The sequence below is a fragment of the Microcaecilia unicolor genome, chromosome 5 (genome assembly GCF_901765095.1).
Source record: "Microcaecilia unicolor chromosome 5, aMicUni1.1, whole genome shotgun sequence".
NCBI classification, from domain to species: Eukaryota; Metazoa; Chordata; class Amphibia; order Gymnophiona; family Siphonopidae; genus Microcaecilia; species Microcaecilia unicolor.
This window is the reverse complement of record NC_044035.1, coordinates 104,231,321-104,248,463: the sequence shown is the minus strand read 5'-3', so window position 1 is coordinate 104,248,463 and position 17,143 is coordinate 104,231,321. Positions and strand designations below refer to the sequence as shown.

Here is a 17,143-nt window from a genome sequence, read left to right as displayed (position 1 = left end):
CCTCACATTTTCACCCATGTAGTGCAAATATAGACTGCAGATGTCAATTCTCAAAACTGACATTATTGTACTTCAGTTACTAAACTGAAAATAAATTATTTTTCTTACCTTTGGTTGTCCGGTGATTTTATTTTTCTAATCATTTTATTCCCTGTCTCTGGTTCTATTCCTTTCTCTGTGCTCTGAACTCTATTTTCAGGGCCTCCTCTCTTCTCACGTTCTTTTTCTCTCCTCTCTTTTCTTCACTTTTTCCTCTATAACATTTTTCACATTCAACTTTCTGCCATTTTTCTTCCTGAACGCATCATGATGCGATTAATCGAGTTAAAATTATTGCTACAAGTTAAAACGTTTAATGCAATTAATCACATTGAATGAACAGCCCTAGTTTCTACTAAATGTAACACTATGCAGTGTTCTATTTTAGTTTTTTTTCAGACCATACAAACTTCTGTGACATGCTATAGTATCTTCTGGGTTTCTTTGCATACTTCAAATGAGATTCAGGGACAGATTTCTTGAGAAATGGCTTCCTTCTTGCCCTCTTTTTATACAGTCTGATTTTTGTAGATTGTTTGGGATAATCGTTGTTTCATGCACACTTTGTCCAGTCTTGGCCCTGGAAGTCTGTAGATTCTTTCAGAGTTGTAGCTGATCTTTTGGTTGGCCTCCCTGATCGGCCCGCCTCCTTGCTCAGCCATTCACCCTGCCAGCGACAGCTTGATCTAGGCAGGGCCTCGATGATGACATACACCTTCCACCACTTAATTACCTGACCATACTACAAAGGATGTTTAAGTACCTTTCCCCTGAATGTCTTTTCATAACATTGTCTCGGAGTTATTTTGCTAGCTCCTTGGCACGCAGGGTTGGTCCTTTGCGTTTAAATATACTACAGTATGAGTTTTTATCCTGTTATCTTGTGAATTTGTAAGGATAATTTTAGGCTTGTTACAGAAATACAAGGGCAGGATGGTAGGGGATGGACACTTATCCAACCAAGTTATTCCATTGTTTTTTCTAGTTCATTTTCTAAAGTCTCGCATAGCCTGCATGGTCTGATTTTTTTTTGTTTTGTTTTGTTTTGTTAAAGTTTATTATTATGCATGTGACTTTGTGAATTGATCTGGAAAAAATGAAAATTTTGGATTAGTGGGTTTTGAGTACTATGGGCAGACGAATAAGATTTCTGGAATATATATTTTACACTTTACTGTTGTGAGGTAGGATGTATGACTAAATGAAATAAAACATTATCTTAATGCATTTTTACCACCTTGTAGCCTGGAAGTAAAGGTGAATGATTTTAGAAAGGGGCATAGACTTTCTGTTGTTGGTGTCAATTCATGGCAACCCTGTGGATAGTTGCCCTGAACTGTGTTTAGTTTTCAGTCACGCGGCTAATCATTGCTAGGTGGCATTCATAGCTGTTATCCATCACATCGCTGGACTTCCTGTTTTTGCATTGACCTTCAATCTTGCCAAGCATGATGTCTTTTTTTTTCTAATGGTCTTTCTCTTTGCATGATGTGTCTGAAGTATGAAAGTCAAAGGCCTGTCATTTGAGCTTCGAAGGAAAGCTTAGATTGGATCTTCTCCAGTACCATTTGATCTGTTGTTAGGGTGGTCCATGGTTTAGAGAATATTCTTCTCCAGCACCATAATTTGAAGACATCGGTTAACTTCCCATCTTGCTTCTTCACCTGTCCAGACTCTCACATCCATAGACTATTTGAAAATACCATAGCTTGGAGAATTGAGTCTTTGTATACAGAGATACATATCTACACTTGAAAACTTTTTGTAGCCATTCTATAGATGCACTACAGAAAGGGGAGAGGCATAGAGACACTTCAGGATTGTCAACTGGAACGTGAGGAGGACAGGGTAAAACTAAGCAGATGAATAATGACCAGGTTACAGTGAGATAATTAATGTGGCTGTTCATTTAGTTTTTTGTTATTCTAGGTCTTGATTGAGCTTGGAGTATTTTATTTTTTTTAATTGACAGCCTAAATTTTGTATAGGCTGTCTAGAATAGGAAACGGACATTAGGTCTATGCAGACAAACTACAGTAGTATTTTATAAAAAGCTCATAAACACACACAAAATGTGTGTGAAGTGATGGAACAAAACTTAAGAAAATAATAAGGGAAATTTAGAGATGAAAATGATTCCCTAATATGCCCTTACTCAATATAATCGCAACAAAAAAAGAACGTGATCAAATCTTTCATGTTTCCAGGGTAAGGCTTATGGTTTCTGCTTGGCAGCGCAAATAGATATCGTGTTTTTTTTTGCATGGGGTGAACCACGTTTGTCCTCCACTCGAGGCTGTCCTACCACAGTGGGACTTGCCTGGTCCTCAGTGCCTTGATAGTTCCACATTCCAAGAAGATCTCTCTGAAGACAATTTTTTTTTCTGGTAGCCATTTATTCTGCTTATACATAGTCAAATTTGCAGGCTCTGTCTTGCAGATATCTTACTTGTTCTCTTTAGAGGATGCTGTGTGTCTTGCACTGTGCTGTTTTTTGCCAAAAGTGGTCTCAGTCACAAGAATCATGTGGTCCCTCTCTTGGCCTTTTCAGTTTTGGGGAGGGGATTCAGAATCTTTGCAGAAGTTCCATAGGCTGGACACAGAGTTTGGATCCTATCCCGACGTAACAAAATCCACCCAAGATAGAAAGCGGAAGTTTCTAGCACTTAGAGAAGAAACAAGGTTGATAGGAGCAAAATTCTTGTTAGCTTACCCATGTAAATGTATAGTAAAATATTGGAAATAAGTATGTTTTTTGGGAACCTGAACAACTTAGTGCCTTCCTGAAATTTAAAAAGAGCACCCACTGGATCCAGGGAAGGAGAATGAGATTAAGAAAAAGGAGAGGGAAAAATGGCCAGGCCAATTTCTATATTATGTATGTTTCTTATTTATACTCCTTAATTTCTCACGTGTCCCCCCTCCTTCCAACTGTGGTCTAAGGAAGAGTTGTATGATTTCCTATGTATAATATATACCTGTTTAAATTTAATTTCTCTGTATTGCAATTTGCAAGTGAATTTGTATAACTTGTAAAGTTTAATTGAAATTAACAAAAAAAAAAAAAAGATGTTCCATAGGCTGGATGTCTGCAGGGTTCTGCTGCATTATTTGGAGGTCACAGACTCCTTTTAAATGGCAGAGGGTTTTTTTTTTGTTGGTGTTTCAGGGGCTGTACAAGGGACAGGTGGCCTCTAAATCTTCCACAGTGTAGTGGATTCAAGCCACAACTGAAGAGGCTTACCTCATTGGTCTGAAAGTTGTTCTAACTAGTATGTATATGCAATCCACTCAGGCTCAAGTGGCTTCTTAGCTGGAGGTCTGGACAGTCCTACCAGAAGACATTTGCAAGGCAGCAGCATGATCATCACTTATTCTTTTGTGATGCAGTACAGTATTGATGTTCTAGCCAGGGCAGTATGGCCTTTTGGCAGAGTGGGTAACATCTGTATTTGATTCCCTTATGGCGTAAATATCTGGTAAAAGGTTGGAGTTCCTTTCGCCTGCCAAAACATTGTTGCTGCTAAATCTCTCAACATTTCATTCGCATAAGTATCCCATTGAATGTTCTGCACAGAATGCGCTTTGACCATTATAGCTTCTTTTATTTTAAAATTCCGTTAAAGCAAGCTGTTATGTCCCCATGGGAGATTGGCTGTGGAGGTCCTGCCACGCAATGTACTCCAGTGTTATAGTATTGGGAGCCACTAATTTGTCAGTATCAGAAAGTAATGTACTCACAATTTGCTGCACTACAGGTCTGCAATATCCGGCACGCCACAGAAGCGCAGGCTATGTGCCTGCTGCGATTCTCAAAATCTTTAACTTTGTCCAATACCAAACTGATTAGTAGCTTACATTCCTGTAGAGAGGAGGTCCATGGTTATTTATTTTATTACTGGATTTATTAACCGCCTTTATGAATGATAGATTCCATATGCTCCTACAAACGAGCTTCCATATCGACCACTCTATGACCCAATTCAACTATCTCTTGAAGGAGATTTGCTGCCAATGTACTTGGCTTAGTCCGAACCGCTTTCAAATCAGTTTTAATTTCCTGAAGGAGTACCTGAAATTCCATAAGTAGACCTTTGTCCACCATTGGATCTGATGATAATTCCATTGTAGGAGGTTTCTTCACTCATAGGCCTGGCTGACCACCTGTCTCCACCATCTTCATTTTCTCGTGACTTGCAGCTCCAGCAAGATGGTAAGCAAAATCTTGCAATTTATGATAAGAGGAGAGCGAAATACTTATATCTCCATGTGTTCTGTATAAGGCTAGTGATCTCTTTATATGTGAAACTTGCCCAAATGAAGGGGATTTACTCTGAAGTAAATAAGGCTGTGCAGAGCTAAAAGCTCAGCTGACCATCTTGGTCCCGTGACATCACCCTCCCTCACCAACCCCAGGGTGCATCTTTGACTCTTCTCTTAATATAGCTTTTATGTTCAGCAAGCGGCCTTTCACTATCCTGTTTGTTTTTGTCAGTGTAAAACAGGTCAGGTAAGCATTAAATAACATACATTGCATTGATGGGATAAACCATTTCAGCATAAATTCCTCCTGTTTGAACTGATATCTATGAAAGTAGCAGTCCTTATGACCTGTAGGCAGATGTTGCACTTGCCACAGCTAGAGTTACTTGGCTGTGTGGTGCGGTTGTAGGGCTTGAAAGACATAGGGTTCTTTTCAAATTCCTGTCTCTTGAGATGAACGTAAGATAGCCATACTGAATCAGACCAATGGTCCATCTAGTCCAGTGCCTTCTTCAAGCAGTAGCCAATCCAGATCACAAGTACCTGGCAGAAAACCAGTTAGTAGCACCATTCCATGCTACCAATCCCAGGGCAAGCAGTGGTTCCCCATGTACATCTCAATAACAAGACTATGAACTTTCCTCCAGGAACTGTTGAAACCTTTTTTTAAACCCAGATATGCTAACCGCTGTTACCACATCCTCCGGCATAGAGTTTCAGAGCTTAACTATCTTTGAATGAAAAAATATTTCCTCCTATTTGTTTTAACAGTATTTCCATGTAATTTCATTGAATATCCCCTGGGCTTTGTGAAAGTGTGAAAAATTGATTCACTTTACCCATTCTAAACCACTCAGGATTTTGTAGCCCTCAATCATATCCCCTCTTAGCTGTTTCTTTTTTTTTTTTTCTTTAGACGCACCCAGAGAGAGCTGGAGACAGCAGAGATGCTGGAGCCATGGTCCAAGGTGGGCTGGGGCAGTCAGGCAGACAACACTTTTCAGTTTCAGGCCTTGCCATTTGGCTGGGCTAGGGCGCCCCACACATTTTCCAAGGTGATGGGGATGTGACTTCTCATGCCTGGATGACTGTTTCGAGCTGACTCGGCTTCAGAGTCCAGATTGGCTTCCATGCAGGCCATTTCCCTCCTGGAAACCTGGGGTAGTATAGTGAACCAGCCCAAGAGCCATCTGGTCCTGATTATCTCGGGGTCTGCATTGACACAGGCAGGAGGGATGTTTTTTCTTCCAGAGGAGTGGGCAGAGAAGCTCTGTGTGGTTGTTCCTGTTGTGCGATCTAGAGTCCACAGTTTGGGATTGCTTGCATTTCTTGGGCTCCATGGCTGCACCTCTGGAGGTGGTGCTATGGGATAGGGCTCACATGCATCCACTACAGCAGACCTTGTTGTCCTGGTGGGCTCCGACTTCTCAGGATTTCCATCATTCTCTCCTGCTCACAGTCCAGTGAACCTTTCAAAAGGGTCCCCTGGATCCACCTCAGCTGGTCACCATGGATGTGAGACTTCTCGGTTAGGGAGCTCACTTTCTTGAGCGTGTGGCACAGGGCATCAACAAGCAGGGTGGAGCCAGGAATCTGGTTGTGGCCCTGGAGACAGAGCCTCTCTCACTGGGCAAAGACACATCTGCAGGCTCTCTTAGTGGTCCATATTTTGGGCAAAAACTGTGTGCAGGTGGACTTTCTCAGTCACTCTCTCCTGGATCCAGAAGAAAGGGAGCTGGGGCTTCAGGTTTTCCAGCTCCTTGCAGACCACTGGCAGACTGGTTAGGCCATATAATCTTTTATTTGCCTACATTTTCTATGTTCCTGTGAGCATCTAGATGGATGTCGCCACTCAGCACTCTTGGCAATGCATATTGATGGGTGGATGTTGTCCTAGTGGACTTCTTCAGTTTCCATGATTGGACACGGGGAAGTATGCTGTGAGGATGCAGCGTTGAATTTAGGTTGAAACAATTTTTATTGAACATAGCAAATACAAATAAATGCATGCCAAATCAATACACAAACTGTGTCAATATTTTTTGTATTCCTTCTATCTTTAATTCCCCCCCACCACCCCCTCCATCTAGAACCATATTAAAGTATTAAACTCAATAATACAATAATAACATGTACATGTTGCTTACTACAAGTATCACTTCTTCCCTGTCATCTGAAATCAAGTTCTGTGTCCCTCGACAAGGAGCAGGCAGCATGCGGATGGTAATTTAACACTCTATCACAAACTTTGAAAGAAAACTTAAATTTTATGTTACTCTATGCACCCCTCTGAGTTAGAACAGAAGGCCTATGATCTGTTGGTCCTCCCCCTAACCCCCGTGAGGTACCTCTCCTGATAAGGACTAACAAAGAATGACAGGGAGAAACTACCTCCCATCCCCCTCCCTCTTGCAGCGTTGAATTTGATCTGATGGCTTCTCTGGATGATGTGAAGTGTGCTTGCTTCTTCAGTCGCAAGCCTGTGAAGGAGCCGGTGAGAATTCTTGCATTGATGCAGGCTTGACCTGCTCGAGTTCTCTTGTATGTGTTTCCCCTGACTGCTGTTGAGCCAGGCTTTACACAGGATCATACAGCAATCCTTGTGGTGCCCGAATGGTTAAGATGCCCGTGGAATGCAGACCTGTTTTCGCCTCCTGGTGGAGAAACTTCTTCTGCCTCTACTGAAAGGACAGGGCCTGCTCTGACAGGGTCCAGTCATCATTGAAAACCTTAATCACTTCTGGCTTACAGCCTGGCCCTTGGGAGACAGTGCTTGAGGTGACTGTGATACTTGGCGCAAGTAGTTGAAATGCTTTTACGAGTTAGGACATCCTCCACTTCACTGACTTATGTGAGTTTGGAAGACTTTTGAGTTGTGATGTGGTACAAAGTCATTTTCCCTGTGGAAGACTGATAATTTATGCAGTTCTTCCCTTCCTCCAAGATTGGGTTCAGCAGAGCCTGGCCCTGAATTCGCTGAGGGTTCAGGTGGGAGCTTTGGCCTGCTATTGAGGCCCGCTAGGGGACAAGTCCTTGATGACTCTGCTGGGTGTTGTCCAGGTCTTGCAGGGGGTTAAACAGCTTTGTCCCCCACCTATGGCTGGTTTTGCTCCAATGGGACCTTACTCTTGAACTGAGAGCTCTGGCAGGAGTTCACTTTAAGCTCCTTCAAGTGAAGTCCCTAAAAAATCTTTCCTATTAGACAACAATTTTAGTAGCCATTTTGCTCATCCCATTAGATCTTGGATCTACAGGCTATCTCATGTAGAGATCCCTTCTTGTTTTTTTTTTTCTTTCAGATGATTCTGTATCTTTGGGTATAGTACCCTTCTTTCTTCCTAAGATTGTGTCTGCCTTCCATCTAAACCAGGTGGTTTTGCTACGTGCTTTTCTGTGGGAGAATTGGGAAAGGACAGATTGCACACTATGAAAAATGAGCATTCGTTGAGTTTTGCTGATGTAACTGGTGGGGATCAACAAGCTCAGGTAATCAGACCTGGCTTTTTGTGCTGTTTCAAGGGCCTTCTAAGGCATTGATTGCCTGATGGATCAAGGTAGCCATTAAGACATTTTTGTGAACAAGGTGGTCCTAGTTGGCCCAGACCCATTCAGTTAGAGTCCAGGCCACTTCCTGTGCAGAGGCCCAGGGTGTCCCTGCAGAGAATATTGTCATGCAGTGACATGGTCTTCTCTTTATTCTCTCGTGAAGAATTATACATTGGATTTGTAGGTTAGAGGAAATAGCACCTTTGGATAGCATTGAGCAGGGAGCCTCGTCTTCCTTCTGCCTGGTTGTCTAAACTTTGTTATATCGCACTGGTATGAACTGGTCTAGATGGATGATGGGAGAGGTGAAATTTATTCTTACCTATTAATTCTTTCCTCGAGTCTGCTATACCAGTCCAGCTTCCTACCAGAAGACTAGGGGTTGGGAGCACCCACTGATTGATTGTTCTGGGGTATGGTTGAGCTCTTTATAGCTTCAGTTTGGTTTTAATGTTATTTGATTCTGCTTGGACAGCGCTTTTGGAGGATCCTATGGGCTTTGTTAGATATATACTGACTAGCTCCACGCTGCATCTACTGTTATACTGGTGATTTCACTGGTAGCTGTCTATTTGCTCTACCTCCATCTGCTATTTTGGGGTTATAACTCACTGGCGTAGAATGGTCTAGCAGGACTCAAGGAAAGAAATTATCAGGTAAGGTTAAATTACTTGCTCTTGGTCCCTCAGCTATATGGTAAGCCGTATTGTAGAAAATCTTTATCATCATATCTGTTAGTTGAATGTTCTAATGCATGCTTATTAGGTGTATCATTAGTATTATGCTAACATGGTATTATATCTCTGGTATATCTCTGATTTCTTCTATACCATTTCCCTACTATTTTTTTTTCTCTTTCTTATTTCCTGTACCCTTTCCTACTCCCCTCCCTCCTTCCCTTTTCCCTGCTTCTCTTCCCTCTTCTTCTCTGCCTATCTCTTCACTCCTTATTACCTACCTTAGTCTAATTATGTTTTATTGTTATATAATAAACTACAAAACCAAAAATAAAGACTAACTGTCTGCAAATAGCAATACCTTTAATTTTTCTCGTTACACATTGATTTATTATGCATGTTCATGATGTGATATAGTCTTATGCTTATTTCAGGGAACCCTCGGAAGATACCACTTATAAAGACAATATCATTAAATCTTTTGCCTAGTGGCATAGCATCTCTTCATTGGGCTATCCCTTAGTTCATTTTTTTGTAAATGCTATTGCAAATATTGTTGTATAATACTTTAAATCATTGTTAACTTCATGATTTTGTGATTTGTTGCTATGTAAGCTGCATAGAGCTTGCAATGAGTGGGAATTGTGCGGGATACAAATGTAATAAATAAATATTTGAATCCCAGTATATTTTTTATACTGTTTCACTGTAGTTCTATTATGAGACTTCAATTTACTGTTTTCAAGTTTACCCCATTTATTGTATTTATGTTTGTTCTTGGTTATTTTACTATTGTTATACTGTTAACAAAATTGTAAGTTTTATGCTAAACTGTATCTACTGTACATCGCTTAGGTGAATCTCTTTATAAAGGTGGTTAATAAATCCCAATCAATAAACAAAGATTCAGTTTTACCATTAGTTAGCACTAGTCCCAGTACAAGATTCCTGGGGCAGGACCCACCATTCATTTTTTTTAATGCAATGGGTTCCTTTTTTCTATTTCCTCTGCTTGGAAGATAGTATTGTGCCAGCCCACACTGTTCAGTCCTTTCAGGAGTAGTGTAATGTTGGAATCCAGGTTGATCAGGGCTAGTACTGGAACTTCTTGGAGTGGCCAGGAGGTCCCTGAAGAAACTCAGCTGGCAGGTTAATGCACTTCATATTGATCCATAGTTAATCCTCCCTCTCCCTCCCCCCTCCACCAAAGGAAGGCCTCTTCAGAGCTCCAGTCAGGGTGAAAGTGGTCTCTCTCTCATAGAGAATGATAGGAGGTAGCTCCAAGAAAACAGAAACTAATACCCAAGCTATTCAATTAAAAAAAACATAACTGCAATGCAGTTATACTCAACAAAAATTATAGCAGTTTAATAATATTGCTCGGGCCTCTAATATATTAAAAATACTGACTGCATATTAGACTATCACAGTGTTAAATATAAGAATATATTCTGTATCTACAGATTTCTCCTAACCTCTCTCCCAGCAATGGGTGAAGAGCAGAACAAGTTCATTTCTTCATAGACGTCATATAAAACAGATGCGATTCTGATGCCATGTCAGTAAGAGCAGCTTTCAACCCTCTTCACTATCAGGCATATGTGAAGCATTATAAAACACTACAAAAAAAACTAACTCGGGACTCACCATAAGAGCACCAACATCTAAAACTTGCTTACAAGGACCCCACTTAGGAAAAGACAGCACCATAAATATTGCAGTGGTCTCTAGAATATTAATAAATCTTCTGGAAAAACTGGTGGTTCTGGGGGGACATGATAGAGGTCTGCAAAGTCCTGAATGGTATAGAGTGGGTAAAGGTTAATCAACATTTTTTTTTTAAACTCTTTCAAAAAGTACAAAGACTAGGGGACACTCAGTGAAGTTACATGGTAATACTTTTAAAACAAATAGGAGGAAATAGTAAATAGTTAAGCTCTGGAACTCATTGTCAGAGGATGTGGTTACAGCGGTTAGCATATCTGGGTTTAAAAAAAGATTTGGACAAGTTCCTGGTGGAAAAGTCCATAGTCTGCTATTGAGATAGACATGAGGGAAGTCACAAATTACTACTCTACCTATGAAAAGTTATTATACTTCCTCTTTGTACATCCTTATGCTGTACAAACTGGCATGTTTGAAAATATAAGTGAGATTAAATAAAAATGCTACCAACAATAAAGAACAGGGTGGATGCAGCAGCTCATAGGTTACTTGCTTTGTTTTGAGTAAACGGGGATGACAGCTGCACTGGGAAGGGGAAACTTAGACTGACCTAATTGGTTTCAGCATTCTGACATCACTTCATATCCTGTCTATTAAACCTCCTTGGGGCAGGAGATAGTAGGGCCTTCAGCATGGGCATGAGCTTAAAGACCTCACACTCACTTTTTGTTTTATTACCACTGCCACTTCTTTGTAAGTTGAAGCAGCTAGCCTCCTCCCGACTGAGAGTGAAGCGAAGCTACAGTTTCAGGGGCATTTTTTTGAGGGGCATTTGTGCTGTTCCTAAACGTTTTTCACCTGAAGTGAAATGCATCACATCATCAAATGATAGAGCTGCCCCTGTCTGTGCCCTTAAAGAATAATAGACCACTTGAATGCTTCCTGCAAAGTTGTTCTAGAAAATTAAGAATATATTTTTCAGAGAGACTGAATTGGTGATTCTTGTCTATTCTTCAATTGGATTATTCAGTTCAGGTTTAATAAAATCACAAAGCAGAGTTCATAATAAAACAACCATGGCATATAAACTACATTGGTTAGAGACAACACATAATTACTGATCTGTTCACCATCTAAAAATTCTTGGTGAATTGTTTTCTGAATGTGAACAATGTGTCCATAACTCTGAAAGCTATTTTTCATGTTGAAAACCCTGCCTCCTAGAGTGGTGCTGTCAAAATCAAGGGTGGACAAGAGACTGGGGGGGGGGGGGGGGGGGGGGGCACAGGGAAGAGAGCAGCTTTAGCTGTGTGGTCATATACCCAAACTGAAACAAGAGGGAAATGAATTGAATAGTATGATGTCTTCAGGCCATTGTGCCTGTATGGCTGATAGCCAAGTTATATCCTAATTTAGAGCAGTACAACTGGAGACAAGAGCAGGCTTGGAAGGGCCAAAAGGTCCTTTTGTGTTGACATAAGTACATAAATACAAAAGTACATAAGTATGGCTATACTGGGACAGACCAAAGGTCCATCAAGCCCAGCATCCTGTTTCCAACAGTGGCCAATCCAGGTCACAAATGCGTGGCAAGATCCCCAAAAAGTACAAAACATTTTATACTGCTTATCCCAGAAATAGTGGATTTCCCCAAGTCCATTTAATAATGGTCTGTGGACTTTTCCTTTAGGAAGCCGTCCAAACCTTTTTAAAACTCCGCTAAGCTAACCGCCTTTACCACATTCTCTGGCAACGAATTCCAGAGTTTAATTACAGGTTATTTATTAATGGTGATTGGAGGTGATCAGACTTCCTGTCAGCCTTATGAGCATTGCTGAAAACCATGGGGGCAATTCTATAAAATGGTGCTTAAATTAAGGGGCATGCCTAATGCCAGTTTTGTAGTGGCATTAAGACGCGCCTAACCTGTTATAGAATAACACAGCAGAGCAGCTTTGGCATGCCGAAACTTAGGACAGCTTACACCAGGCCAATGGCAGGCATAAGTTGCCGTGCCTTAGTTCACATTGCAATACGTACAACTGATAGCATTCTAGAACGGGTTCTCAACCCAGTCCTCAGGACACACCTAGCCATCAGGTTTTCAGGCTATGGCATGCAAATTTCTCGTGCATATTCATTGTGGGTATCCTGAAAACCTGACTGGCTAGGTGTGCCCTGAAGACTGGGTTGAGAACCCCTGTTCTAGAAGTTGTGTGTGATTCTAGGCAGAACACCCATGATGCTCATGGTCCTCCCATGAGTACTCCCCTCACATTTATATGCTAAGTGACTTAGGCGCACATTTTATAGAATAGTGTCTAGTGTTTGCATGCATAAATGGTAATGAGTGACATTTATGTGCTTATGGGCTGCTATTCTATAAATGTGTGCGCACGACTGGCGCCTAAATATAGGTACTCTATAGAATTGGCCTTCACATCTTTTCCAGCCAATTGGGGAAAAATGGATTTGAAGAGAATTCTTGCCCCCCTCCCCCCTAATCCTTTTCAGAATATTATTTTTATTATTTTTTGAGGAAAAACGTATCCTAGATTAGGGGTTCTCATCCTAGTCCTTGGTGCACACTCAACCAGTCATGCTTTCAGGATATCCACAATGAATATATGTGAGATAAATTTTTCATGTATGATCTCCATTTATATGTAAATCTATCTCATGCATATTCATTGTGGACATCCTGAAAACCTGACTGGCTGAGCGTGTCCCAAGAATTGGATTGAGAACCCCTGATGTAGACTGAATGTCCAAGAACTTGGCCCTTGGATTCTTCCTTCTGTTTTCATATGTCTGACTTTTTGGTATTTGATACTATTACCTGTCTTTCTCTGTATCCCCCAGTGTTGACATATAGGGAAACTCTCTTGGTGCCTCCCTGTTCCGCTGAAGTAATATAAGAGTCATTTTCTATGTGTAAAACATGTTTTACGTGTAGGAAATGCTTTATAAAATCCCTTCCACTGATAACCCAAGACTGATGGACTTTTTGAACGCCTCCAAATGAGAATCCATTCTCTTCCCTTTGTCCTTTGATGTATCATTCCCGGCTCCCTCCTTGAATGGCCATCCCTTCCCCTTTAAAGCTTCTGTCAGAATTCTTGGAGTAATTTTCAACACCGTTGTCACCTTCAGGCCTCAAATAGATACAGCTCTCCTTCTTCCTTCATGCTTCACCGCATCTGCTCTGCCCGGTCCCTTTCTTTCTGCTGCTCTATTGTGTCCCCTTCTCCTTGCCCTTGTCAACTCACACCTCGATTGCAGTAAGGCTCTCTACTCTGGTCTCTCCCCTGCAAATGGCCCAATCCATCTCTGTTAAACTTCTATACCACATGGACCAGTTTGACCATGTCACTTCCCTCCTGCACACTAAACAATAGCTCCCTATTTCCACCTATATCAAATTTAAAATTCTCTTGCTGGTTTACAAATTTATGTTCCCCTCTGCCCCTTCCTACCTCAATAACCTCCTTATTCCCTGTGTCCCCTTCCATTGTCTCCTCTCCGCCGATACCCATCTCTTTAAGCTCCCTCCACCCTCACTCGTACGTCTCGCCACCACCCGCAGGGGTGGACTGACCATTTGGGCAACCAGGCAGTGCCAGAGGGACCAGAGGCGTGCCAATGGTGATCTAGTAGTCTCTGCTGGGGAACGTGTTCTTTCCTGTCCGCTGTGCTTCGCTATTTGAGGGAAATAGCCCAGCACTGCTGTATTTTAAAAATGGCGGCTGAAACTGTCGAGATCTATGAGACTACCTTGGGAAGTCTTGGCCGGCATTTTGAAAACATGGCAGTGCAGGCAGGGGAATAGTGGCAGCACAGCGGGCAGAAAAGAACATGCCCCCTCCCCTCGCAGAGGCCACTAGACCACCAGGGCCCTTCAGGTAGGACCAGGGCAGCGGCTACGGTGGTAAGGGGTGTTGGGCAGTGGCCTAGCGGGGGGGGGGGGGGGCAGACCTCTCTCAGTCCGCCCTGACCACCCGTGACTCTGCTTTCAGTTAACTGGGCCCTAATATATGGAACAACCTACCTGTCTGTATCAGGAACCAGCCTACCTTCTCTTCCTTCAGACAACTGTTAAAATCCCATGTCTTTTTCCATTTCTTTCCCTAGTACTAAATAGTATGCTTTCTCTGCCTACTCTCCTCCTTTCAGTCTGGTGGTTCTGTAAACTGCCTTGATGCCTATGTGCAGGCCTTTGGCAATATATCAAATGCGTCAAAGTAAATATGATGATGGATTTGATTGATAGGTGTATTACAGCATAATTATTAACCAGAACCCCTGGCTTATGAGGCACCCAATGTGATTAAAGCTGCATGTATCAATTCATATCCTCTACCCAGCTAACTTCAGATATGAAACACACTTCCTGGTCCAGGGCTGCGTGGTATAGAGCTGTGACTGTGGGGTGGAGCAGTCTTCAGGGCCTGGGGACTGTGTGCCACAGAGTAATATTTTTGGGATCCTGCCAGGTACTTTGACTCAAGTTGGCTGCTTTTGGAAACAGGATGTTTGGCTTCATGGTCTTTTGGTCTGACCCAATAGGGTTTTTCTTATCCTGCAGTAATAGTTGTTAGCCACAGTTCCCTGGCCACTTCCGTTAACATGGCTCTGCTTCTGCTGCTGTCTTGCCTGCTGCTCCAAGTTATTACTGATAAATTGCAGGAGTTTGGAAGAAGGATCCTGACATCATTGTATGCTTGGTTTTATGCCAGGGAAGGCAGCTGTTTTCAGACCCATACTGCTGCTGCCATCTTCTCCTACTATTGCTTATTTCTAAAACTCTAGCAGGAGTGTTCAGCATGCTAGAGATGCATAAGAAGATGGTTCCTGCTCCATAGAGCTTCTAATCTAGTCAAGACATAAATATGGGACAAAAGAGATTCTAGGAGAATGTATTATAGAGTGGCCAAGATGTAAAAACAACCTAAAAAAATATGAGTTTTCAAATCCGGATTTCAATATGGCTAGAGAGGGAGCATGGTACACACTCAGTCTGTTCCAGGCAAGCAGTGTAGCAAGGTTGAAAGATTGGAGCTGGGAGTTCGTAATGAAGAAGGACAAAAATAAGTGATTTGCTCAATGAATGAAGTTCACGAGGAGGAGTGTATGGAGAGAGAAGCAGCGAGGAGCTGCAAAGCAACAGAATGTTATTCATATGCAGAAGCAGATGGGAAATCAGTGTAATTTTTGGTTGTAGTGACATAACAGGAGAATAAATCATGTAGCTACATATTTAGTAGACTGGAAAAAGATGATTCTGTGGGAGACCCAAGAGAAGCAGGTTGCATTATCTAAGTGTGAGGTAATAAAGAGAGTGAACAAGCATTTTGGTATCTTGTTCAGGAAGGGATGGCTTTTAGCAGTGTTAAAAAGTTCTGGATTTAGGCGCCGATGCACAAAACTTATCAGGGCAGCATTGTGCAGTTTTGACCGGTTTAAGCCAGTTTAGCAAGCACAGTATTCAGCGATGAATGCACAAAGGGCTTCTGCGGCCTTTTTTCCGTTCACGGTAGCAGCCAACGAGAATCATATGCTAAACTATTATAATGAGCTGATTAGTATGTAAATGTGCATTCTGAGCGATGCACAGAAAGGAACACCTATTTTGTATGATGGAATTTTAACGGGAGGTGAGGAGCTATTGGTAGTTAGAGAAAAATGCCCCTGGATGCTTTCACACTGCTGTCTTTTGCCTTTGCTCCATGTTGGATCAGTCCCACAGAGAAAAAGCTCACCCAGGATCCGAGACCCCAGGAAATTTATTTTTATTTATTTATTTGTTACATTTGTATCTCACATTTTCCCACCTATTTGCAAGCTCAGTGTGGCTTACATAATACCGGAGAGGTGTTTGAAGACTCCGGTGTGAACAAATCCAATGCGATGTTGTGGTAAGATAAAGTTCAAGTAGTATTGCCATATTAAGGAACTGTGCAACGGTAGAGTTGTTATGTTCATACGTACTTTAGTTTTGTTGTGTTGCGGAGATCAGGTATTTAAGTTGGATTGTAGGGTATGCTGAGGTAGGTTTTCTGAGGAAGCAGTGTTTGGCCAGAGCGGGAACTGGTGCTGCTAGTCCTTGTGCCCCATGCAGCTGCCACAGATATCCTCCGGCCACATGTTTTTCCTGGGCAGGCTTGCAGCACCGGCACCTTGCCCCGGGCACTGCTCACACTGCAAGGGAGAGGGAGCACAAACACAAGGGTCCACAGCCAGCCAGCACTTTTCTGATCAAGGAAAGTTTTCTTGGAAACAAAAAAATAAAAAAGCTACACACGGCTTTCATACATGCAGATTGTATGCATGAAATGCTGTGGAGGGCTGTTCTGGGCTTGCGCATAGCAGCCACGCTTAGCAATTGGCTGCCCTGTGAATGTGCTGGCTTGAGCTGCATGCTAAAAAGTCCATGCAGCCAGTGGCGTACCAAGGAGGGGGGTGGGCGGTGGGGGCGGTCCGCCCCGGTTGCACGCTGCGCGCCGGTCAGCGTTGTTCGTTTCCATGCTCCCTCTGCCCCGGAACCCCCCCAGCGGCGTGCACCGGGGGGGGGTTTCTTTTGCCGGGGTGGGGGGGTGTCCCTTTGCCAAGGGGGGGTCACGCTACCCGGGGGGGGGGGGCGGGGCGCATCGGCGATCCGCCTTGGGTGTCAGCGCCCCTCGGAATGCCACTGCATGCAGCTCATTTGCATGCAATTTTCTTTTGAGAATCACTTGCTATTTGAGGTGGGAGTAGTGAATGATTGTTGCCTGGGACTTTTGTGCATTGGCCCCTTAGTTCAGAGCTTTCTTAGCAGTTCAAGGTCAGTTACATTTGGGTACAGTAGGTATTTTCAAGTCCCTGCAAGGTTTGCAGTCAAAGTTCGTATCTGAGGCAATGGATGGTGAAGTGACTTGCTCAAGGTGACAAGAAGCCACAGTGGGATTTGAACTTGG

The 17,143-nt window shown here is 42.6% G+C and overlaps 1 protein-coding gene across 1 annotated transcript in view; it reads left to right on the top strand.

Annotated features, from left to right (window-relative positions):
* TET1 (tet methylcytosine dioxygenase 1) overlaps positions 1 to 17,143 on the top strand; it is a gene marked incomplete at its 5' end in the record, with an annotated part of 110,832 nt that overhangs the window by 55,173 nt on the left and 38,516 nt on the right. Inside the window, 3 exon segments of the mRNA XM_030204971.1 lie at positions 4,069 to 4,088; positions 11,722 to 11,735; positions 14,524 to 14,529. Of these exon segments, the coding sequence (XP_030060831.1) occupies positions 4,069 to 4,088; positions 11,722 to 11,735; positions 14,524 to 14,529 (40 nt within the window).